Raw genomic sequence first — 26476 nt, forward strand, 5'->3', positions numbered from 1 at the left:
CTTTTGTCTTCTTCCTCTTTTATCTTCCACTTCCTCCTCCTCTCTTGTATTCCTCCTCCTCTCTTGTATTCCTCCTCCACTTCCCCATTGTCTTCCACCTCCCCTTTGTCTTCGTCCTCCTCCTCCCCTTTGTCTTCGTCCTCCTCCTCCCCTTTGTCTTCGTCCTCCTCCTCCCCTTTGTCTTCGTCCTCCTCCTCCCCTTTGTCTTCGTCCTCCTCCTCCCCTTTGTCTTCGTCCTCCTCCTCCCCTTTGTCTTCGTCCTCCTCCTCCTCCCCTTTGTCCTCCTCCTCCACCACCTCCCCTTTGTCTTCCTCTTCTTCCCTCTTTAACTATATTTCCTGATAATATTTACTCATAAAAGATCTATCACTGACATCACTTTAAAAAATAGCAACTAATACAAAAGTATTTCATGATGTGTTCATCAACGCTAATTCATTCTCTAATCACACAATCATATTTTAATGTTTTCAAAATATCTAAAAGCCTAAATATGTATGTGTACACAAAATTAAATTAAAAAAACTAACATGAAACCAAAACATTTGTATTATGTTAAATATTTAATATACAAACCCATGAAAAAGAGTATTGCCAAACAGGGAGTTTGATGTGCGTTTAGCATAAAGCAAAGTCTCTGAATACAGAATGAAACTCAAAACACGCAAATATCAAAATAAATTTATCTCATCAGTCTTAATTCTGGAATACCTTCAATCAGATTTTCTCTCGGCACTAAAGCCAACAGTCTAAGCCAATGTTGAAATGATCTTTCTTCTATTTGAGGTATGCCTCTAGTGCTGTTCATTTCTAAGAGTCCATCCACTCACACCTTACCTTTTTCTATTTGAAAAGAAGTTTATTGCTAATCATCTGAGGTGTTTCTACCTGGGGAAAACCAAAAGGGTTATCCAGGCAATTTTTGCAGGCCAGAGTGTTCTTCCTTTAGGGTTCAGGCTTTTAACATCCAACTTTCTAACCATTCTGTCACATTATCCCACCATGAGAGGGAGATAACTTCTCAATTTTGAATGGCTTGGAGTTACAATTTTTCATATTTGATGAAAAGTTCTTGTAGATCAAACTGGAACTTCATTTCTGTATGCAGATAAAACCAAAATGTTTATAATTTCTCATCTCAAATCTAATACCACGGGCAGAAGAAAGGAGGGGTGGCTTTCCAGGAAATATCTCGATTTAAGAAAATCGAGATAAATTTATATCATATTTGTTTTTAGTTTTATCCTGTATTCAGAAATATATGTATCAAACATGTAAAGTTCTCATCAGATTTTCAAAATCAGGCCTAAATAGTATTTAAACTGATAAATATTGGCAGTATAATATACTTAGCTACAATTTAATGAAAAAATTAGGCCATCCCAAACGATTACAAACATGAAATATTTTTGAATAATTTTCTTGGAATAAAAATTAGGAAGGGAATGGTAATTCCTTTTAAATTGAAATCTTTGTTGCATTTTGAGAAATGCCAAGTAGCTACAACTAGTGTGTGTGTGTGTGTGTGTATGTATATTTTTTTTTTTAACATAAGGATGCTACATGGTTGATCAGCGTTTTGACATTAGCATGTTTTTGTGACTCCAAATAAATCTCAATCAGAAAATGAATTAAAAAGTTTATTTATTTGGATTGCGAGATTCATTTGGAATCCTGATGATGACTTGTTAATGCTAAAATGTTGATCAATCCACATAGACAACTTATAATCTTTGTTAAATTTTTGTTTGAAACATAGATACTCAACGTTTCATTGACCATCGCTCTTGAGAAAGCTTGCATAAGACGGGCGAAACGTCGAGTCTCTAGGTTTCTCTACCTCCATTTTAAATTTCATATCGTCGGATTTGATTCATTTTAATTATCAAAATTTTGTTTATAAAAGTTCTACTCACATATTGAGCACTTTTGAAAAATTGTTTTTTTTAGTCCATGTTATCAATAAACTTAATTAAAAAGTATATATATGTTTCTTAAGAAAACATTTATTGGATAGAGATATATCCTTTTGTTCTATTTCCTTAAGTTGTCCGTCTTTGCCATTAATACCAACGAGGTTTCCTATACCGTGTAATGGCTCTTGTCTCTTTGTTACGAGATGACGATTCTATATTTTCGTTGGACATTTCTACAGATCTCTTTACTGAACTATTAAGATGCTTTTACTGTTTTTGTGCCTTCTTTTATGCGATATCAATGTCTGCTGTGAAGATGGAGGAAAGCACTTCATGGGAGGAAGTGGATCAGTTAAAAGATGGCTGCATTATCAACGGTAAAAAAAAAAGAAATGCTATTTTCTCCTTTTATTTATTTTCTTTATTTTATTTCTCTTTCTTCGATTGTTATATTGAGAAGGAGTTTGACACTGCCCATCAGTTTTTCATAAATATTGAATTCACTTCTTGTCTTGGCTTGCCCTACAAGGACACTTGTCGAAGATATTCCTATTTTTACAATGTTATTTGATTTACATTTTCTCTCACAATGTGTGTGTGTGTTGGAGAGGGGGGGGTAAAGGTTAGTCGGTTGTGTGATATAATCATGTGACGTTTTCTTGATCGTATTGCGTTCTCATCTTGCTAGTTTCATCAGCCATCTTTAATGTGCATCTTATATGACCGTGGCCTGTTCTCTTTGGGACAAATAAACGGAAGGGAAAAAAAATTCTTTTGACTTAATTTCATCCACAGACTTCAGACTTCTGGATTCTAATTATCAATCTGATATTTTTATCCTTTGACCGCATCAATTAGGGTTGCTTAATGGGGCCTTAGTTGCATATATCACACATCATACATCAAAACGGATTGCCCCTTGTTCCTCAAGTACGGTGTGAGTCATTTTTTTTTTTTTAAATACAGTATATACCCCCCCCCTCCAAAAAAAAGTACACCTTGGGTTTACTTTCAGCAGCCTGGAAATTGTTGCTTTCCTTATTTTGTCCTTTTGTCCTCGCATTCCATGAGCAATGTTTCTGACAAAGGTGGGAAGAATTGCTGTTTTCTAGGTTGGAGTCTATCTGTATAGTATTTATCATTGGCTAATTTTTGATCTTGAAGAGATATATAGTTTTTAGCTTCTTACCTCAAGTGGTTTCATGCTTTGTTTGCAGCAGATTCCATAAAAAAATGAAATCATTAATAAAATTCAGATTTTTTTCTGCAAACCATATTTGCTACAAATGAACTTCAGTCCACTCAGATTCATTCATGAATGTTCAATGGTCTTTGTTTTTTGACATTCAATGTTAATTAGAATCAATGCCGAGCACGGTCTAATTGTTATCAATTTGCAGACTATACCTGAACTGAAGATATCAATCACGATTATTGGAAATATGAATATATATTAGGATGTTCTCTTGGTCCATTACTTTTAAGTAACCTCCATTTCTTTTAACCTTGGGTTTCTTAAAGGCTTCGTAAGTCTTTATAAAATGGGGATTCTCAGTCCCTCTGATCCTCCTTAACTCCTGAACCATAATGGTCCAACTTCCAGAATTCATGAACAAATAATTTTGCATGAAAAAATATTATTGACATCCATATGCTTTGATGACGTTATCATTTGTATTTAGATTTTTGTAAAATTCAAATATTTTTCCAAACCATAAAAACTGTGGCTACACTACTGTGTGCAGGTGAAACCTTAAAAATAAAGAATTTTTTTTTTTCTATTTTCAATGTTTCACCTACATTGAAAAGGATTTTTTTTTATCTGCTTACGTCATAATTTTTATGGTGATATCAGTTTTACCCAAATTTAGTCTGATTTGTTTGGATGACTTTGCTCGTGACAAGATAATGAAATCGGATAGAAATAAAAATAAATGACACAAATGTTGTTTTTTTTCTAAACCATTTGATCATGACCGGTTTTTTACACAAAAAAAAACGTAATATATACTTCCTTTTATAGAGGTGTGAAATGAATGCACCTCCCCCCTCCACCCCTCAATATCATTATCTCCCCTTTGATCAAAATCTAATATAATACTGTGGGCAATGTACTTTCAGAATATATTTATAGTTATGGAGGTCTATATCATAAAATAAGTCTGTTTGTTAAAAATATACTAGTAGTAGCAGTAATACTATATGCAATAAAGAAAATATTTGACTTTTTTATAAAATGGCTCTACTAACCTGATGTTGCCTACGATCCATTGCATACAAATTTCTTTAAATATTTTGATTTACAAAGAATGAAGCAAAATGTAAATATAATATATAAACGGCTATATGCCTGCCTGTCGGTATGTCTCCATATTTTCAAACTCTATCTCCTCTGAAATTAAAAGTTGCAGAGCAGCACTAGGGGCCTCAAATGATTGGATTGTTTTCGGGCTGTTCTTTTATGGATCTTTAGCCGGTTAAAATTGTTTTTAAGGGGTTAAAAATAGATCAAAATTGAAAAAAAAAAAAAAATTTTTTTAATATTTTGTACATCTTAGTTTATTTTTAATTTTTAATCGGTTCATATGCATGTCATGTTGGTGCAGTGGTAACGTCACCAGCTTTGAATGCTACAGTTTCGGTTTTGATTCTAGATGATGGCACCTAAAAAAAAAAAGTTTTTTTTTTTCTTTTTTTTTTTTTTTTTTTTAACTTTCGAAATCATGACTATAATAATATGTACGAAATCTGGACGAATTAAAATATCATATTTAAGCGTATTTTATGTCCGGGTACCCCTCCCCGCCTCCCGTAAAAAAGTTCTTTTTATTTATTTATTTGTGAACTGTTATCACCATCTTTATAGTTATTGTTTCACTGTGAAACAGCAACAACTATGAAGATGAGGATAACCGTCTGCAAATAAATAAATAAATATAAAAATTAATCATCACAAAGGATTCTAATCAAAATAATATAAAAAAAATTCTTGTTCAGAATTCCCCTTAGATTATAAAACAACAATGAAGAAAAATCTGTATGATGTACGTACCATGATGAAACGAAAATATCATATTCCAAAAATCACATAAATTGATCAAGTAGTTTTATTTTTATAAAGAAAATCATTTTAAAGTGATTAATGAGAATCCGTAAGCATTACCTCATAAGACTTGCGAGTTTGAATTATTGTTGAGTTCTCTCCCTTTGAGTTTTCAAAATGGCAGACAAAAATTCTCTCCTTGGTTACTCATGAAATTTGATTTTCTTATTTTAAAATAAAACTACTCAATCAGTTTACATGATTTTTGGAATATGATATTTTTGTTTTGTCACGGATACATATATCGTCCAGATTTTTCTTTTGCTTTTAATATAGACAAAACTCTGAACATGAACAAAAAAAGCAAGACAACTAAGAAATAGTAACTCTTACAAAAAGAATGAGCTATTCCACTTAGCTGATTTCTTTTTTAAGGTGACTATTTAAGAATTTCTATAAGAGGTTTTGAAAGCCCATCATAAAAAGGGTTAAATGTACTTTCATTCAAGCTCAAAGCATACATTTTAGTAATCTATATAAATAAAACAGATCTGTGTGTGTGTGTGTGTGTGTGTGTGTGTGTGTGTGTGTGTGTGTGTGTGAAAATATTTAACTGATAAACTTCTAAACAACTAGTCACATAATACTGAAATTAACAAGAAATAATAATCATAAACCAAGGATGGGTTATCGCAAGTAAAATTTTTGTTTGGATGAATTTGTACAGAAATGTTCGTAAGTTGAAATGCAAAATGTTCATTTCAACTTGCAGACATATTACTATTACTTTCGTGAATGCACAGATTTATTCATAGGTTTAAGTGGCTTAATTTTAAATCTTTTGATAGCTCAAATGATAGGGAAAGCTGCTGGAGTGTGAAATGTCTTGGTTTCGAATCTAGCTAATGGCACCTAAGTCATTTTTGTTAAGCTTTTGAAATCAGTACTATATATTAGGTACAATCTAATATTCATTCGGAAATTGGTTCTGTAATAATAAATATGAATTCTGCATGAATTAAAATATATTTAAGCGTATTTTATGACCTGGCCAGACTAGACACTTCCCGCAACTAAAGAATAAGTTGATTTCTGGCTATAATGTTAGAAATTTTTTTTTTAGTTATTTTTAACATTTTTTTTTTTTTATATAATCTTTTGTAGCAAATCAGCCGTCCATTTTTTTTTTTTTTTTTTAGACGAAGGCAATTAAAAACCAACAAGTTATTGCAATCAAAAACAAATATTCAATTATAATTACAAATACAATAAAAGTTAATACTTAGGTTAGTTTGAAGTTTGATAGTTTCCAAAACGATTGTTCTGAGGATGTTTTTTTTTTTTTTTTTTTTTTTTGTTGAAGAAAATTAGGTAACAGAGATAAGAAGTGTTTTCATTCCTTCTAGTAAATTCTTTTTAAGCTCCTCTCGTTCTTTTGGTAAATTCTTTTTGGAGTTTCTCTCGTTCTTTCAGTAAATTCTTTTCTTTTTTCTTTTTTTTTTTTCTTTTAACTCTGCTTGTCGAAGGTTCTTTTTTATATATAGCTTCTCCTAAAGTAATAGTGAGGAATTTTGCATAAAAAATCTTAACAATATTTCTAATAAAAAACAACTGGTTGATAATGATATGGAAATTTTAAAAAATAATAATCCTAAATAATGTATTTTTTACTTATTCACTTATGTAGACCTTGAACCCCTGGAGGAGCGTAGGCCATCTACAACTTTTTGTAGATGTTTTTGTAGTGAGGAGTTCTTTTTATAGGGTGAAGGTGCTGGCCCCACGCCCAACCTTCCCAGAAGGTACATACAGCACCTAGCCTTCCCAAATGGTCACCCATCTGGTACTAGCCAGGCTCAACGTTGCTTAACTTGTGTGTCAACGTGATTGTACCGTACACTTATTCACTTTAAATGGTTTAAAATAATAACATATTTAGAAATGCAAATTAAGATCTTTTCTTTAAACTTAAAATACATTTTTAAATTTTTTTTTTTTTTTTTTTTTACTGATGAGTCAGCACTTAAAGCCAAAAGTCACTTTAGGATAAAAATTAATGAGATTGATGTCGCGTCAGTTAAATGAAGAATACTATGAGAGGATTGAAAATGAATAGAATGAACAAAATTTGATCACTTACGTGAATGTAAGTTACAATACAAGTCTGACAAATATTTATTGCAAACACTTTTCTGCTTTTTTATCCATACCTTTGATGAAAATAATGTTCAATCCCTCTTTTTTTTTTTTTTTTTTTTTTTTTTTTTTTTTAATGCAATAATATCTGATAATTCTTGAACTTGTTATAAAGTCACGGTAACCAAAAGAAAGTATATTTTATATAGCAAGGTAAGGGTATGGAAGAAGTTTCATATCTTTATTCGTCTGAAGGTCATCTGTCTTCAACTGCTGGGTGATGTGATGATGTAATGCATACAAACACAGTAGACGTCACCAATGAGAGATACTGGAACCTTTAAATGTGTGATTCTGAGGGACCACACGACACCCATTTATATATATATATATATATATAAATTTATTCCAGATTGTCTCAGTGTTCCCCAGAAGTCTGTTAATTTGTTTCTACATACTAGTCTTCAGAGCTCATATGAATGCATGTCAGCACTGTTTGCTGACAACTCGTAGACTCCTTAACTCTCATCTTTGACCTGTCAGTTCCAGAACGTTATTCATAAAAGGGCATGTTTCATTTGTGAGTTTCGGTGACGTAAGGTATCTAACGATACGTTTCCTTAAGGTGTGACCTATGGTCACATATGCCAACTTCTTAAGGTCAACCTATCATATATTTTGTTTACATTTAGCTAAGCTAATTTTCTAGAGATTTTAACTAAAACTTAGTTTTACATTCCAGTGACCAATTTTATTTCTCCAAACAATAATTCTTTAATATCAACTATTTTAGCAAGGGTACCAACTGTTGTCCGGTCTAATATCCAACAAACTAAGCTTGACAATTTCACAGTTTGTATCCATAGTCATCATAGCATGCACTATTCATTTTTCGGTTTCTTAACTTTTGAGATGAGGTTTGGTTATTTGAATTATTTGTGATTCATTGGACTATTGTTCTCATCTTTAGTGTCATTTTCACAATGTTTTGGTCGATGTAACCTCCAACCTTCTTTAGGTGTATCTTGTCGAACTCAGGAATCTGGATGGAATTTCAAACGGAACCTTTTACTTCACAGGGTAAGCATGTTTTTGTTCCATCAGTCAGGACCTGTGGCGCAGTGATTAGAGTACTTGGAAAAATCAATGGTAAAAGTGACCGTCTCCTAAAGGTTCAATTCTCAGTGTGGGTGACCAAAAAATGTAATTACACATTACTTAGAACCTCTATCCAGTTATGGCTGACGAAACGAGAGCATGCTACCCCTGTGAAGTAAATAAAGTTTTTTTTTGCGAAATTCCGTCAAAATTCCTGAGTTCAGCAGAAACATTCCAGACTTTGACAAGATATACCTGAAGAAGGTCGGAGATTACATTGCTTGAAACGTTGTGAAAATGACACTAAAAATGGAGACAGTCGTCCAAAGAATCCAAATATGAATAATCAGTATCCTTCTGCCCATATTATAAAAATAAATATGCAAGAGTTGAGTTAAGAAGGTAGACTTGATTCTTTATACAAAATTTAATCAGTGAAAATAGCAACATTATCAAATGTTCAGAAGACAATATCCCCCAGATGAAGAGAAGGGGGCAACATGTGGGGTTATTTTTTTGCAGATAAGTGTATTTTTGTATTGTCCACACCTGCAGTTTTGAGTCACAAATTAGGGGCCCGCAGGGTGAAACTATTTCCTAAAGAAGGGGTGAGAATAGATCTGATTACATTTCTCATCCAACTGAAATCGTCCAATGAGATTCAAAATTGATATTGTTTTAAACGTTGCAAAGAACACAGGAAGATAGTTAAGTGAATGGGGGGGGGTGATAAGGGAACTTCCTCTGACATTTTCGAAATGAGAAACATCTTTCACTCTCGCGCAGCAATTGGTTGGCAGAATGAAAGTGAACCAAAGAAAACAACTCTTAGATATAAAGCCAAGTGCCTCTCACCAATTTCTCTTTGTCCGATTTTGTTTCTATGAGGTAAATTCTGAATTCTCTCGCATATTCTAAAAAAAATTATATATAAATCTTTGAAATGGTACATAAAAAAATTTGGTATAAAACTGTTCTGTTAGCTGAATTTTATTAATAGCACAATATCTGTCTGAGAATGGGTATTTTTGTTTGTTTGCATCAATAAGACAACAAATCGTTGTTAGTACTTTATTCCTCTGAACACACTCTCCAGAAGACTCCACCATTTAATACCCGACATATTCTATATCGAGCCTAAAAAGTTGCAATAGATGTCTGTTGCTACTCTGAACAGGTTTCACTGTCTTCATTCCCTGCTGTTTCAAATCAAACCTGGTGGCTTGAAGAACACAATGAAGCCACTATTTCTTTGAGTATGTGGTATTTTAGATTTATAATGGCACAAAACAAAATGAGAGGAAAGAAAATACCAAGAGGATTGGATGCTGCTGAGATAAATCTTTTGCGAGAGGTTGCTTAGTTTTAAAACGCATTATAAATTACATAGGAAAATGCGAGCATGAAAAGTAATATGGTTAAGATTAAAACTTAGAAAAGTAAAAGGACTAGTTGTTAAAACTGGAAAAGAAAAAGACAAGATATTTTAGTAAAAAATATAAATTTATAACTTAAAATATTGCAGCTTTAAGAACTGATTATATAATGTTAAATTGAATTTTGTAAAAATTGTTAATGCTGCAATATTTTAAGTTGTAAATTTATTATTTTTTACCTGAATATCTTTATTTCTTTTCCAGTTTTAACAACTAGTCCTTTTACTTTTCTAAGTTTGATCTTAAACATATTATATTTCATGCTCACATTTTTCTATGTAATGTATATTTTTTGCAGGCTTTGCTTTAATATTTTCTTTGTGGTCAAAATCATCCTTTATTACCAGCAAAAATTGTTATCCTACACTGATGATTGCGTAAGCATGAAACACTAGTGTATGTAGGTCTAAATTAATAATAATTATCATATAAATATATATGTACATATAATTAAATAAAAATAACAGTAATGTATATTACTGCCGTACTAGGGAGTGCATCAATCAGGCAGCGCCAGTTAACAGGTCCTGCTAGTGTCTAATGAAGTGTAGTTTGCTTTGAAGCATTGTGTGAGTTATGTATTTAGGGAATTATGTATTTTGTGTTAGGTTTATCGCAATGCAAGGAATGTAAAGTTGTCTGTTGAGAATATCATTGCAGGTTTCTTTGTTCCTTCCTTGCTAAACATGTTGTGTCGTGTCTTATGTGTGTGATAATAATCGTTTGCTGATATAAAACTTTGAAATATATATCCCATCAATTGTATATGATAATGTATTAATCCCTAACGACATCAGTTTTTTTTTTTATTGTACATATTTACGTTGTGGGGGTTTACCTAAAGTTTTTTTTTTTTTTTTTTTTTTTTTTTTTTTTTTTTTTTTTTTTTTTTTTAAATTTAAGTTTATCATAGCTTGGTGAATACATAAATAATTTTTGCACTTTGTGTGAAAGCAATATACATGAACTATTGAAATCAAGTTTAGTGCAAATATGTGATAAAAATCGAATTTTAAATAAAATTATGAATTCTACACTACTTCAAAAATTGTTTAAGTTAAGGAACAATCATATACGGCATAATCATGTTGACACACCGGTTCCCGCTGGATCACTGAAGTTAAGCAACGTTGAACCTGCTCAGTACTAAATGGGTGACAATTTGGGACTTCCAGGTGCTGTAATCAATCTAATTTATTGAATAATTTTGGAAAGAGGTGGGGGGCACTAATGAAATGTGATGTCATGTTATTGTTCACTTTTAAATAAATATCAGACATTAGAGAGAAGTTGTATACTCCTCTGATGATTGGTGATACTCTGAAATTGCAGTAAAGTACAAAGTATTGCCATAAAAGTACAACGTATTATATCACTAGTTAAGTACAATCTATTTTCATAAATTATATATATATAGATATATATAATCTTGTTCTTTGTAATGTGTTTGAGTGAATTTTCTAATCCATTCTGATGTGCAATTAAATCTTAATCCTTGCTGGTATGTTAATTCTAAATAATTCTCTCAAGGTGAATTTATTGTTAAATTTCTATTATTAATTAATGTGGACAATGTTTTAAACTCTAGCTGATTAGGTCTTGTAATTCTGATTATGCGTAACTGATTATTTTCGTGAAAAGGAGATGCATGAAAAAAAGAAAAGGAAAAAAAAATTTGTGGATTTGTGCATTGATTTCCGCACTGATTATCAGTGTGTTTGATTTTTTTTTATTTTACGATGGCTTCAGGAAATTTGTTGCATTCTCTGTATTTTTGAAAATCTCGTTATACAAAAAAAAAAAAATGACGATTATTTATAAAAAACAAAAGAGGACAAGCAACTCTGTCGTTCAGCATAATTCTTTACAGAGAGGGAGAGAGTAATTACAAATTGCTGGAGAACATTATGTAAATAAGTTTTTTTTATGTGCTTTTTTTTATTTTTATTTTAATATGATCATCATGTAAAAAATACGATGCATGGATATTATTGGGAGCTTTCATATAAGACATGACTCTGGATTTACTGGAATTTATACAGACGTGTTTTTTGGGTTTTTTTTTACCGAGAGGTCATCTGTGGAAAAAAAAAAATATTTTATTTTCTTGATTGCTGTTTACAGTTCAAGGGAGGTAATTTAACATGTTTCGGATTTATTTCCCTTGAAAGGAACTTTATCGTCTGCCAAATGCATTTACAGAATAATGTAAATATAAATTCTAAAAAAATTTTCTTAAACAAAATCCTTGCTTTTTTTCTTATATTTAATATTTGCTTATGCCTGTTTTTATATCGTTGTTTTATTGCATTACTTTATTGCTTTTTTTTTTTTTTAATTTTTATGTAGAAATATTTTTTCTCTCTGATATTCTTTTTTTTTTTTTTATTACCCATTTATTGTTGCAGGCCTAACAAGCGACTTAGTTCAGCTGCTTATGCAAGGTGAGTATTGCAACCTCCTCCAACTAATGACAGTTTATAGCGATCTTCTAAACTCTATTACTTAACTCTGTGAATAACTGTAATATTAAAACAATCCTTACAAAGACAAAGTCCAAAAACGTCTTGTGCACACAATAATGTTACCTCATTTGGGCTGGTGCGTTTACCAGGAGTCTCTCACTCTTAGACAGGGCCCCAAAAGAGTCTCAAATCTAATAGGTCCTGCACTGTTAACAAAGCTCCAACCTCAATCCCATTGCCACAGTTATGCATCCCCGTGCCTGTTGTGCTTCCCTCAACGTAAATACTGCTGACAAGCAGCAAAATCTCACTCTTTCACCGAGATCCCTAAATACTAGAAAGTCTTCTATTCTAATAGTTTCTTCCCCACCAACAGCTAGATTTTGGAATTCCTTCCCTGTGTCCTGCTTCACTGACTGTACTAAATTGCATAAATTTAAATGTAATGTGAACAGACATCTTACTGCTCAACTCCCTACATAGTGTCCCTGTAGATATGATCCCAAATAGAAGCCCTTTACATCCAAGTGACAATATGGTGAATAAGAAAAAGAAAATATGGAATGTCGAACATGATCTCTTATGAATAAATATTCGTAAGAGATCATGTTTGACATTTCATACTTTATTTTAAATTTTAAGATTTATTTTTCATGATATAAATATGCATGATGCACAAGCTTTATATTAAGTGTATGATCGCTTCTCCTGTTTGTGTGCATGTGTTTCTCGTCTCTGCATGACCTCCACATTATTTTTTATTTATTATTGTTTGTGGAAATCAAATGTGAAATTGGATAAAGGTCTAAAATGAACCTAATAAAAACATTAAACTATATATACCAGAATGCATTTTGTTTTCATAAACAATTCGGTTATTTTAATCATTTGTTAATAGTTTAAAAAAAAAAAAAAAAAACATTATTTCATTACCCTTCGAAACCTACCCCATTATACTCGGCCTTTTGGCTGAGATCAAAGTGTAGTATCTGTTCCGGCAGATGCTGCACTTTGAGACCATTGCCCTTGGTTAGTGGTCCATGTAGCGGCAACCCTATATGCCATTCCCCCTTCCCCTCCCCATAAAAACTGACCTTGTGTCATATTTTGCTTATGTGGAGAAGCAAATAAATACCTACCCTTCAAATTTTTAAATACAAAGTAATTTCTGGCTTTTAAATGCTTAGCAAATCTTTTAAAAGATTAAACACTTTGGAACCTATTAACATTGAATAATTTTATGAAGATTAAAACATTTAAATTTATAGTTTTATAACAATTTGGTTCAAGTAAATTTTTTAATAACCAAATGATATTGTAATAATTAAATTTAATTTCCAAAACCCTAATAAGAAAAAAAAAACAAGCAAAAAAAAAAACTTCATTAAAGGAAATAAAAACCCCAACTCTCAAACAATGTCAGGCGGGTAGGTACAATTTAACATAAACTGTTGCAAACAGATATAAACAAACACACCTTATTTCATTTGTAAATTTTTCTTTGCTATTTTTTTTTTTTTTTTTTTTTTTTTTTTTTCATTTTAATCCTTGCCTGCAGTTGAGATATAACACAAGGATTAAATTATTTCTTTTTGTATGGCATGCGGGGAAATAAAAAAAACGTTAACGGTCTGAGATTTTAATGTTTCTTATCTCTCTCTCTTTCCCCTCTCTCTCTCTCTCTCTCTCTCTCTATATATATATACACACACACTAACATGGGTGCCCGGCCTTGCCCGGGTGTTTGGAGGTGTATGCTGAGCAAAAAAAAAAAAACAACAAAAAAACGGTCAATTTTTTTTTTAATTTGACCCTTATTATGACCCCTTAAAATTTGTTGTTTGGGGCTCAAATCAAGTTATTAAGTGAGACCCATGTCCGAGGAACCTATATCTAAATTTTCAAGTGTTTAGACCCAAAATTGTTTGAGGAGTTTCGTAGAGTTCTCAAAGGTCAAATCGTTGAACTTTGACCCCTTAACAGCCAAATTTCTGGCCGAAACCCGATTACATCGATTTTTTCCCTGTATATCAAATTTCGTGTCTGTAGACTAAAAATTGACAGAATTATTGCGTAGGGAAATGTACAAACACACACACAGACATGTTCACTTATTTATATATATATATATATATATATATATATATGATTTAAATTCTGTAAATGAAAATTTTACAACAAATTTAGTTTTTGACAAGGACTAAAAATAAAAAATGAAACATTTTTTCCTTATTCTATGGAGTTTCAATGAATGGCTCATATCACCAGAAAAATGATATTCATAGGCAGTCTATAAATTTTGCTAGTTGGCATATAAATTGGAAACTAAAAATTATGAACAGAAATCATTTGTGTGAAAGCTGATAAAATGCGGAAAAGCAACAGGTGAAAAGGATATTCCAAATGAAGTTTTCTTGTAGTGTTGCCCTATCTTATATAATTAGCCTTTTCATCTGGTTGGGATTGGCATATAAATATTAATACTAATATTTATACTTCATTTTGTAAACTGAAATTAAGTTTTTTTTTGTTATATATAAACACACGCACATACATAATTTTTTCTTGAGAAAAAGGAAACTTATTGATTGGAACGTTTGTTGTAATAGTTTTAGTCAACAGAAAATTAAAGTTGTTTTATGTTTTGCTTGTTCACAAATCCTTTAGCCTTTGGTGGTAGACCACCATCATCATATATATGCATAGAGAAATAAAAAGGAACAGAGTTGTGTGTTCATCGACGTTTCGTCTTTATTTTGAAGTCTCGAAATAAAGACGAAACATTGATGAACACATAACTCGGTTTGTTCCTTTTTATTTCTTTATTTTGTTGGAATACTATTTCCATTTAGTCTCACTATATATAGGTATATATTCGCTGACTACATTAGCCAATGAAACTTGGATAAGTGTATTTCATTTTGATCCAAAGGGTACAACATTAATATTATCATACAAACTGTGTTTGTGTTGACACCTATAAAAAGAAATGCAATGTTTTACTTGATTTCCAACTTTAAAAAAACAAAAAATAGAATTGCTAAAAAGGGTGTCAGGGCTTAGAGCAAAAGTGCACAGAATTCCTTTTTTTTTTTTTTTTTTTTTAGAAAACACCGGGTGTGCCTCAAGAGGAAAAACTCTAAATTCATTGAAATTTATTTAAGCTAAAACTTGCATATCTTCCTATTCAACCAATTCTGACATCTTTGGGCCCCATCCTCAAAATTTAAACTTAAAAAATGTGGACAAATAAGAATAAAAAAAAAATGTAATATGGTGTTATGGATTGAGCACAGAAAGGCATACAATTCCCCATTTAATCCTGGGCAATGCCAGGTATCCTTACCAGTGCATGGATAAATCAAAGTAATTAAAATCTTTCAAAAACTTTTTCTTTTACATTTGATGTATTTGTAAGGAAATTTAAGTTATCTTCAATTTAATTTTTAAAAAGTAAAAAGGAATTAAAAAAAAAGTGTCCTCTTTTTAATGATACAAATTATTGTTTCTGAATTTTTGAGATGAGGATTGATTATTCATATCATTTGAATTCTTTGGACTGCTGTTCTCATCTTTAGTGTTATTCTCACAACGTTTCGGTCGATGTAACCTCCAACCTTCTTCAGGTGTATCTTGTCGAACTCGGAAATGTTTCTGTCAAACTTTGGAATTTGAATGGAATTTCGAAAGAAAACCTTTACTTTACGGGGGTAGCATACTCTTGTTCCATCAGCCATGACAGGATAGAGGTCCGGAATAATTCACAATTGTATTTTTCGATCACCTACACTAAGAATTGAATTTTCAGGAAAATATCACTTTTACAATTGATTTTTCCAAGTATTCTAACCACTGCACAACGGGTTTTTGTGGACAGTTCTCGTATGAATTTTGTGAGCCTTAAACCCATTTTATTTCTAGTTGTAAATATCACTATTTATTACTAATTATTATTACTATATGTTACTATATATGTATTATTGTGTGTTTGTATAATATATATTCCCTAATTCAACAGAAACATTCCCAGATGTTACATCGACCGAAACGTTGTGTAAATGACACTCGAGATGAGAACAGTAGTCCGATGAATCCAAATAATACGAATACAAATTATTTTATTTACTTTCCCTATGAAAGAAAAGTAAACCTTTTTTTTTTTTCTATCTTTCATAGCCAATTGCAACGAACTGGCCATAGTCCGTCCCGAAGAAACAGCCTTGGTTCAGATGAACTGATTGACGATATTGATGGCAATTTTGAAGTATTAAACGACAAGGTAAGCACTTTTAATTAAAATTATTCGTGGCTCATCTCTTGCAATAAAACCAACTTCTTGAAATGTAAAATTTGTTTCTCACGTGAATAAAATTATCAGAAACCGCATCCTCTATTTATGTCCTGAAGATTAACAATGGTTCTTTTCTCCATTTCTCATCTGTCTTGATCCAGAATAAAAATATATCCAGATCTACTGGATAACTAGTGGATCGTCTGTGTCTCACATAATTTTTGTTCCAACCAATGACCATGATATTCTGTTTTCACATACCTCTCTTCACACGCTATGTATCACAGACCCACTAGCATGGTGTTGGCCGGGATACAGTGAAGTTATTTTCATTTATAAGTTTTTATTTGAACATAAGGTAGGCAACTCTCATAATATTCTTCAATCTAAAATAATGAGTTGTCCCTCTTGCTAATTTTTATTTTTAGGTGATTATTTAAAAAAGTCTACTATTAGAAAGTCTGGGCTGAACTAAGTAAATTTGTTTGTTTTTTTTTAAAGATAAATTGTAACAAAGTGCATTATTTTCTTGCCAATAACATGATACAATAATAGTAAATGAAAATTGGTGAATCAAAGGCAATGTTTGATTTGCCAACTAAAATGTTATTTGGGTCTGATTTTGAAAATCCAACAAGATAACTTTAAATATTAAATTGAACGAGGAGTTGTGCATGGTTCTGGACTCAAATTTAAATATGTTAAGGCCTTAAGGGGACTTTGGAGGCTAAATGGGGGAAGGTGGGGGGGGACAGATGATGGACTTATTTCTTTTTTTGCATGGTGCAAAACTCAAATTTACAAATGTTAAGGCCTAAAACTGCACCGTTCGTTCATTTTCACCAGGATTTGACATCCCTTGGGAACTTTTGGAGCTAAATGGGGGGGGGGATGCTGAACTTAGTCATTTTTTTTTATGCTTTGTTCACTGTGCACTCACCAAGGATCCATGCATGCTGCACTTGTTTTTTATTTTAAATCACTTCTGTATATTCGGTCAAATATGATAGAAAATTAGTAATCTAATATATAAACGGCAAAGTGTGTGTGTGTGTGTATGTTTGTATGTCTCACAAAAGCTGACGAAATCAGTATCATTTTAAAGCTCTGTCCTTCGAACAACAAATATCAAAAAATTGGCCAAAAACATTCATTCCTTCACCCTCAACCGAGCAGTTTTGTACAGGGGGTGGGGTCACTTTTTTGTGCCGACATTTTAGAAAATCATCGTTTTCTTTTCGATTGACTACACTTAATTTCAACATTCCAAACTTCAGGTCGGGAGATGAAGACATCAGCTAAGATGTAACGTTTTTTTTACCTTTTTTTTCTCCTTCGCGTTACGGGTTTGAGCCTGCCTGCCTAATACCACCTTTATTTTTTTTTTTATTTTATTTATTTTTTTTTTTAACACCTCTACTGCTTACTGTTGTTTTGAAACTCCCCCCTCCTCCGTTATTTGGCCAGAGTTAGATTCTAGCAAGAAGGTCGCCCCAACTTTGCGTCCCTTTCAATTTGGTGTATGAATCAATAACTAGTTTTACGAATGCATACTCTTGTATTTATAGTAATCGCTGGAGAATATTCCAGAATCCAATAATTTAGAACACTTCGTTTTTGGAACCTTCTGGAACCAATGAAAAAAGAATGCTTTTTTCAGTTATATTTTAAGTCTCCAGAAACTCTTAAAAGGATATTTTCATTTTCTAATATTAAAGTAATATTTTTTATGTTATCTTATATATTATTTTAATTTATTTATTATTTTTTTAATTCGCCTAAGATGTTTTTTTTTTTTTGTTGTTTTCCTCTTTGCGTTACGGATGCGAGCCTGCCTGCCTGCCTGTTCCCACTTTTTTTTTTTTTTTTAAACATCTTTCCACCCAAACTACCCACTGTTGTTTTGACCCCCTCTACTACTACCACTCTCCCCGCTGGGTTCCTTATTCACACACTCGGGCAATGCCGGGGAATCCCGCTAGTATAATAATAAATACTAAATCTGTAGGAATTAAAATATATTTAAGCATATTTTTCACTTGGGCAATACTAAGTGGCCTGCTAATATATATATATATATATATATATATATATATAGTGATCAAAAGATCTTGGTTCAATTGCAATCTTCAAATTGCTTGACTAAAATGTTTTCTTTGTTAAATGGTTACGGTGCATATAATTTACTGTTTTGCTTTGTTTTGTTTTTTTTTGAATTGCAAAATGTATACTTAAATGCGGTTTTTGCTTCAAATTTTTTTTTTTTTTTTTTTTTTCTTTTCAGGTTAGAAGTCTTGAGAAGCAAATTTCTCTTCTCACCGAAAACCAAATGAAGAATGAAGATAAGCACCAACGGTTAAAAGAGGAAAACAGCAGCCTTATCCAAAAGTGAGTAGCATCCAATTTCTTTTTTTTTTTTTTTTTTTTTTTTTTTTTTCAATCAATCATAATAGTTTTGCTAAAATTTGATTGAAGGGAGAGATTTTTGTTAACAATCCTAGTGAACTATATCCACACATACAGAATAAAGCTCTGATTTTAAATCATCCACACTTTTACAATTTATACCTAACGTCGAAGGAAGATTTTTCTAATGCATATTGTTGCAAACTGGACTGCTCAGAGTCAGCGCTGTTGAGTTTAAATCTTATTAGAGCTATTATTTCAGGTATTACCGATTTCAAACCTTCCTTGCCTTGTGGAATGCCCACCCACGGGAAACGCATCAGAAATGTACCGCTAAGAAAGATCCAGAGTTGAGCCCCTAAAGCAGTTCAGCGTTACATTGTTCTACCAGGCATTGGTGCCAAATTTTATCTGCCCTGCTGTTCCTTGGGATCCATCAATGATACAAACAGAGGCAGGGATATGCTATGTGGTCAACAGCCCTTCATATCATACTGGCTAGTATCCAAAGTATGCATCATCCATGGTTGACTCTGATCCAATGGAGGCTTGCTATGGATCTATATTTAATTATTCATAGGTAACACCAAAATAGGCAAGAAAAAAAAATCCTATATCTAAAAATATTATTTTTTGTTTAATTTCTTTTTTATCACCAACTTTTTCCAGACTACTTGTAAAAAAAAAAAAATACACATTAAATATTAGGTTGGTGCAAAAATATTTTTTTTTTAACATATATATATCTGATAAAAAAAAAAAAATACATTATTTTTGCACCAACTTAATAACTTGAGTAAGTTTGTGTGTGTGTGTAATATATATATTGTAAGAGATATTGTTAAATTTTGTGAAGTAAAAAAATATAGAATTTTTAAACAAAAAATGTTTGTAACAAGGAATACAAGAAATTTAAAGTTTTTTTTCTTTAATCCATGGATTTTCAATGTATGGCTCATATTTCCAGAGGAAATGTATTTAGCAAAATAATTATGAATAACCATAAATTTTGCTATTTAACACGTATTGAAAATTAGTTTTAAAAAAATATTTTTAAAAGAACATAGATAAGAATATCAATTTAAGGTGATCCCATGCGAGAAATATTTTATCTCCACAATCAATAATATAAATCTCACCTATCTGTTCAAATGTATGTTTGTATGTCTGCCTAAAACTTTCGACAGAGGTGACTGATTTTCATGAGATCAGTAGTGTTTTGAAGATTGACCCTTCGGATGACAAATATTGAAAAATTGGCTAAAAACATTAATTCCTTCGCCCTCAACTGGGCACTTTTCCGATGGGAGGGGGGGGTCGCTTTTTTTCTACAACATTTTCGAAAGTCATCCCCTCTTTTCGATTGACTAGCCTTAATTTAAACCTTTGCCATTTCTGGTTTGGCGATGGATGCAACGGCAAAAAAAATCACTTTTTTTTTTTCATGTTCTTTTCCTCCTTCGTGGTACGGGTTTGAGCCTGCCTGCCTACTACCACTTTTTTTTTTTGCTCAACACATACACCTCCAAACACCCGGGCAATGCCGGGCACCCATGCTAATATTTTATAAGACGGTAAACCACAAGATAAATAATCTGTGATTTAACTCCTCTCATTATTTATATATATATATATATATATATATATATATATATATAATGTGTGTGTGGTATAATCACGTCGACACACCGGTTCCTGTTAGATCACCAAAGTTAAGTAACATTGAGCCTTGTTAGTACTAAAATGGGTGACCATTTGTGAATTCCAGGTGTTGTATGTGCTCTCCACTTATCTTGGCTTTATTTTCAGTCATCCTAAATTTCTCTTTGCTGCTGGATTCAAGCAATGCCTATTCAGGAGAGGTGTGGTTGTAAATTGTGCAACTCTTGCTTTACAATTATGCATTGTGTGTGTGCGTGTGTGTTGAGCAGAAAAAATTAAAATGGTAGTAGGCAGGCATGAAACAACCGCGAAGTAGGAAAAGAATGTGAAAAAAAAAGTGATATCTTTGCCGTTGCTTCATCGCCAAACCGGAAGTGGCAAAGGTTTAATTTAAGTCTAGTCAATCGAAAAGAAGGGATGACGTTCAAAAATATTGACGAAAAAAGCAACCCCTCCTTGTAGAAAAGTGCCCAGTTGAGGGTGAAGGAATTAATGTTTTTAGCCAATTTTTCAATATTTTTCGTCCGAAGTGTCGAGCTTCAAAATGATACTGATCTTGTGAAAATCCATCGCATCTATCGAAAGTTTTAGGCAAACATACATACATACATTTAAACAGACAGGTGAGATTTATATTATAGATGGGTTTGATAGCATTAGATGAGAATGTCGCCATAATTTAGATTAAAAAATATTGTAATCTGACATTGCTATAATCTTTTTTCGTTTAATTTGCAACTAATTTATGTGTTTAATAAAATCACACCTTTGTGTAATGAGATGGGAAGTTTGTGTGGACGGAATTAAACAACTGATTTGAAGATGTGATTCATATAAAATCTCTTGGCAAAAAAATGTTACTCATTCTTGCAGTGCACACTCGCAACCTACATAAACACACGGACCATGCGTTTTGTAAAAAAAAAGAGAATAGTTTGTACTGTATATTGATGTCAACCATCTGTGACCATAAAAGAAAAACATGTTTATGTTAACAAAAACAAATTTTATAATGAAATAACATTTTGACATCAACATAATTTTGGTTTGTGGTGATGAAGTTGTTACTGGCAAAAACTGGCAACTCAGATAGCTGTGTTCAAGTTCTGTTGCAACTCTTTCACTAATATCTACATCTAAAGCGGTAGATTTTAGTTTGCTGCTAAGGTTGTTGTGAAAATGGTTGGGTCATTCTACATACACCAAAAAGTTTTGACACCTTTGAACTCTGATCAAATTGCATCATCTTAGGAGGACACTACTCATTCTCCAAACAACTCCTTTCCATTTTATTTTCTCACATTTACCCCCCCCACACACACACACACACACATGTACACACTTAGAGATTAGCTTGCTTGTTTTTGGTTCAAAACAAACTGAAAAACAGTGGCAATCTATTTTTTAGAAAAGGTTGGGAGAGACAAACCAAATTTTTATGTGTTTTTTCTGCCCACTGCACGATTTTCACCAATAAAATAATGCATATCTTTCAGTAAAATGTTTAAGTAGGACACCCCCTAAAGTAAATGTGGTATTATGGTGAGTGATGATTTTAGAATAGAAATCTTTTAGGCATGGTGACAAAGGATGACCAATGACACTCATCTTTCCAGAATTTTGAATGGCTGTGTACTTAAAAAAAAAATCTCAATTAATAAATTATGTTTCTGCAAATAAATATTTTATGGTATAGTATCCATTCTATAATGAACTGGAGGAGTGGTAATCCTTCTTGACTGGGGCGATTTTTATTTTTGTCCCAAAATGGGAAGGTGGATATTCTTCATACAAAAAAAATAGAATGTGATTGTGTATAATGTTGCCCGTTTTTTTTTTTTATATATATATATTTTGCTTTCTTTTTAATTTCTTTTTGTTTCAATTGGTCTTAGAATTTTTGCTAAATATGATAATAGGACATATGCACTTAATACTTTTAACCTTAGTATGGTATGAACCCTGATTTCCAGCTATGAGTAAAATTGTGTTCAAATAATTGTTTCAACTGGATGACTTCAAAAATGATGGTTAAAAAAAAAAAAATGAATTTACAGGGATGCCCTTTTTTTTTTTTCTTTTTTTTTTTTTTTTTTTTTTCATAGTTGGGATGACAATCTGCTGAAATATTTGAGACAATTTGATCTGTTTTATATTTATATGTATTTTATGAGGCTGGATGATTTTTGTATATTTGTAGGTGTGTAAATTTAAAGAAAAAAAATATTAATTTACAATTGTTTTTTTTTTTTTTTTTTTAATTTTTATTAATTTTATTCAATTATTTTAATATTAAAAAAAAATTATATTGTTTTTTTAAAAAATTTTTTTAACAAGGAGAAATTTAAGTTTATAGAAGGCAGAACAATGCAAAGGTGTGACGAATAGACTCGAACTGATGCAACTTAGGATATAATGGTAGAACCAACTATGCAGTTTCACTTTTATTGATACAATTCATGTGTATAATAATTGTATAATAAAAAACGTATGTATATACATATATATATATATATATATATATATATATATATATATATATATATATGATGATGATTGCAACGTCTTGTCAGACGAGTGCTACTCCCTCAGACACTAAAAGTCCATGAGCCCAAAAATGACTTCCATCGCCACAGGACCATTTTAATAGACAAATGCCTGAGGGAGTATCTATACACAGATGATGTTACAGAGTCTTAGCTTTGTACGACAGCTAAGTCTCTCTCTCTCTCTCTCTCTCTCTCTCTCTCTCTCTCTCTCTCTCTCTCTCTCTCTCTCTCTGTTCAAAATGTTGAGATCCAGCAACAAGCAAGAGCAAGATAGCCAGCAACAATTTAAACTGCAGACCAGCTTAATGCGGGTACTGGTCTCCTGCTTTATGGTTTTTTAAATCAGATTTGCTTCTCCTAGAAAGGTCGCCTTCACCACAGCTTACGGGAACCCTTTCCACCCCAACACACACACATACATACACACAAACACACACGGTGCTAGTTGGTCGTTGACCCCGAAAAAGAGTTTTATATATACACACACTTTTTTTTTTTAATTATACAATGGTGGACAAATGTTTTTTTAAATAGACATTTGGCGAGATAATTTATGGGCACCACTTCTGTGGGTTCATCGGTAGAACTGCTGACTGTCAACGCAATGGTTTTGGGTTCAATCCTCGGCTTGGGAGAGGTGCTAGTCTAGCAGCACTGATGAGTTGTGATACAACGAAACATGACTACAAATATATATATATATAGTCTTTGAAGTTTTTAACCTTTAAAACTATACAAAAAATTACTTTTTATCATTCGTTAGAAAACCATCTAGTCAGTAAGTCACCTGCAATCACTGCATCAACTCGCTCTCGAATTTACTATGATACCAATATTTTATTTTTCAAGGGATCATCAGTTGTTTACCATTAAACACTGTTTCAGGGATTTAATATATATATATATATATGACTCTCTTGTTTTTAATGTATGAGGTTCCAACAACCTATTTAACTTCATTTATGCTTTTTTATATATATATATATATACACTAGCAGTTAGCCCGGCTTTGTTCGGGGGCCCTATGTACTGTTCATAACTTGCCCTATCTATGAATACACTTTATGTAAGATTTCAAATGTTTAAACCAAAATTTGTCTGAGTAATTTTGTAGAGACTGCGGAGGTAAATTTAACTTTGACCCCAATTTTGACCACTTAACATTATTTTAGTCTCAAATCAATATACAAAGTTTTGTCCATGTCCAAATTACCTACATCTAAAATTTCAAGTCTTTAGACCCAAAATTGGTGGAGGAATTTGGTAGAATCTGCAAATGTCAACTCTTTCAACTTTGACCTTTTGGCAGCCAATTTTTTTCCCAAAGACTGATTAAAATGCTTGCTGCATGTCTGAATACCCGTTATGTAGAAATTTCAAATGTTTAGATCCAAAATTGGCTGAATAGTTTGCTAGAAACAGCAAAGGTCTAATCTTTTGAACTTTGATCCCTTGACAGCCAAATTTCTGGATGAAAACCGATCAAAAAGGTTTTCCCAAATCTCAATACTCCTTATGTCAAATTTTTAGTCTCTAGATCGAAAATTGACAATTATTTGGTAAGAAAATGTACACACACACACAATATCACTTATCTATAAGCAGTTCAGTCTGGCTTTGCTCGGGCCTTATGTACTGTTCATAACTTTGTGTATGTATATATATATATATTAAAAAGTTTGACTCATGTCCAGGTAACCTACATCTAAAATTTCAAGTCTTTACACCCAAAATTGGCAGAGGAGTTTGGTAGAGTCTGCAGTGGTCAATCTTTCAACTTGGACCTCTTGGCAGCCAAATTTCTGCTCAGAAACTGATTAAAACGCTTGTTGCAAATCTGAATACCCTTTATATAAAATTTCAAATGTTTAGACTCAAAATTGACTGAATAGTTTGCTAGAGACAGCAAAGGTCAAATCTTTTGAACTTTGACCCCTTGGCAGCCAAATTTTCATCCAAAAACCGATTAAAAAGCTTGCCCTATGACTGAATACATTTTATGTAAAATTTCAAATGTTTAGACCAGAAATTGGCTGAGTCATCTGGCAGAGACCTCAGAGGTAAAAATATTTTAAACTTTGACCCCAATTTTAACCTTAACATTTATTGTTTTGTGCTCAAATCAAATTAAAAAGTTTGATCCATATCTAAGTAACCTACATTTCAAGTGTTTAGAGCCAAAATTGGCGGAGGAGTTTGGTAGAGTTTTCAAAAGTCAAATCGTTGAACTTTGATCTCTTGAGAGCCAAATTTCTGTCCAAAAACCGATTAAAAATTTTCCCAAATCTCGAGTCTGTAGACTGAAAATTGATTTGGTAGGGAAATGTACACACACACAATTTCACTTATATATATATATATATATATATATATATATATATATATATATATATATATATATATATATGGTTATAAATATACACATGAATTGAATCAATAAGTGAAACTACATAGCATTATATCTAAAGTTGCGTCAGTTTGAGTCACAACTTCGGTATTGCTCTGCCTTTTATAAGCTTAAATTTCTTTTTTATAAACATTAAACAATCCTTCAAGCAAACTACTTTAACCTATTATTTATTAAATTAATTAAAGCTTGAAATGAGATTATTAATACTAACAGAAATTCCAAAAGGCATAATATATACATAAAAACTTTTTTAAACGTAGTTGGGGTATGTGAAAAAAAATTGCAGGAATTATTATTTTTTATTTATTTATTTTTTAAACTTTGCTCTTAAATTTGCTTTGGTGTAATAATGATCATGATAAAAACATAATCATTTTTATATTTTTACCTTGACTCTCACACCTTTTAGTGACATTGTTTATCGGTAAGTAAACTAGAATGATTTTGCATGAAAGTGTTTATTCTGTTTTTAATTTTTTTATAATTGAATACTTATTTATATATTGACTCTTGAAAATTTTTTTTTTTTTTTTTTTTTTTTTAACTGTTAAAGAAAAACAAAGTCCAAGCATGGAAGACATTATTTTTCAGTTTGTTCTGGCTGGGAATGTATTTTCTTTTTAATACAAAATAGTTTGCTATTAAAAATGTGACGAACGAGATTGAACAATTTCTTTTCTCTGCATTGTTATGGCACAAGTCTGTCGGCATCGTCATTCTGCATTTTTTTTTTTTTTTTTTTTTTTTTTAATACTGTCTTGGATTTCTGAGTCTAGCGTAAATTTTGGATTGTAGTAAAAACCCGAATGGTGCATGTGTTGTTTCAAACTTAAAAAGAAAATGTTTCGTTTCTCCCTATTTGATCTTCTCTGCTTACTGATCAACTGTAGCATTCTTTATTTTCGTCTGCTTCCTACATTAGTTGATGACATCTCAGAGATAAATTATCATCTTCGTTATTCGCACGTTTCAAAATGCTTTCTTTAATTGCTGCCATTTTCACAATGTTTCAGTCATTGTATGATCTGACCGTTATCAGGTGTCCTTTACACAATGTCAATAAT

At 31.8% G+C, this 26476-nt stretch overlaps 1 protein-coding gene across 9 annotated transcripts in view; it reads left to right on the forward strand.

The window, feature by feature from the left end:
• Positions 1-26476, forward strand: part of LOC145252501 (rab11 family-interacting protein 4A-like) — a 302623-nt gene that overhangs the window by 185238 nt on the left and 90909 nt on the right. For all 9 annotated transcript variants that reach the window (XM_080111998.1, XM_080111997.1, XM_080112001.1 and 6 more), the window contains 3 exons: positions 12038-12073; positions 16271-16373; positions 18670-18773. In XM_080111998.1, coding sequence (XP_079968124.1) covers positions 12038-12073; positions 16271-16373; positions 18670-18773 — 243 coding nt within the window. The remainder of the gene's footprint in view (positions 1-12037; positions 12074-16270; positions 16374-18669; positions 18774-26476) is intronic.

This window comes from Euprymna scolopes, chromosome 29 (genome assembly GCF_053919585.1).
Source record: "Euprymna scolopes isolate OS-2025 chromosome 29, ASM5391958v1, whole genome shotgun sequence".
Classification (NCBI taxonomy): domain Eukaryota; kingdom Metazoa; phylum Mollusca; class Cephalopoda; order Sepiida; family Sepiolidae; genus Euprymna; species Euprymna scolopes.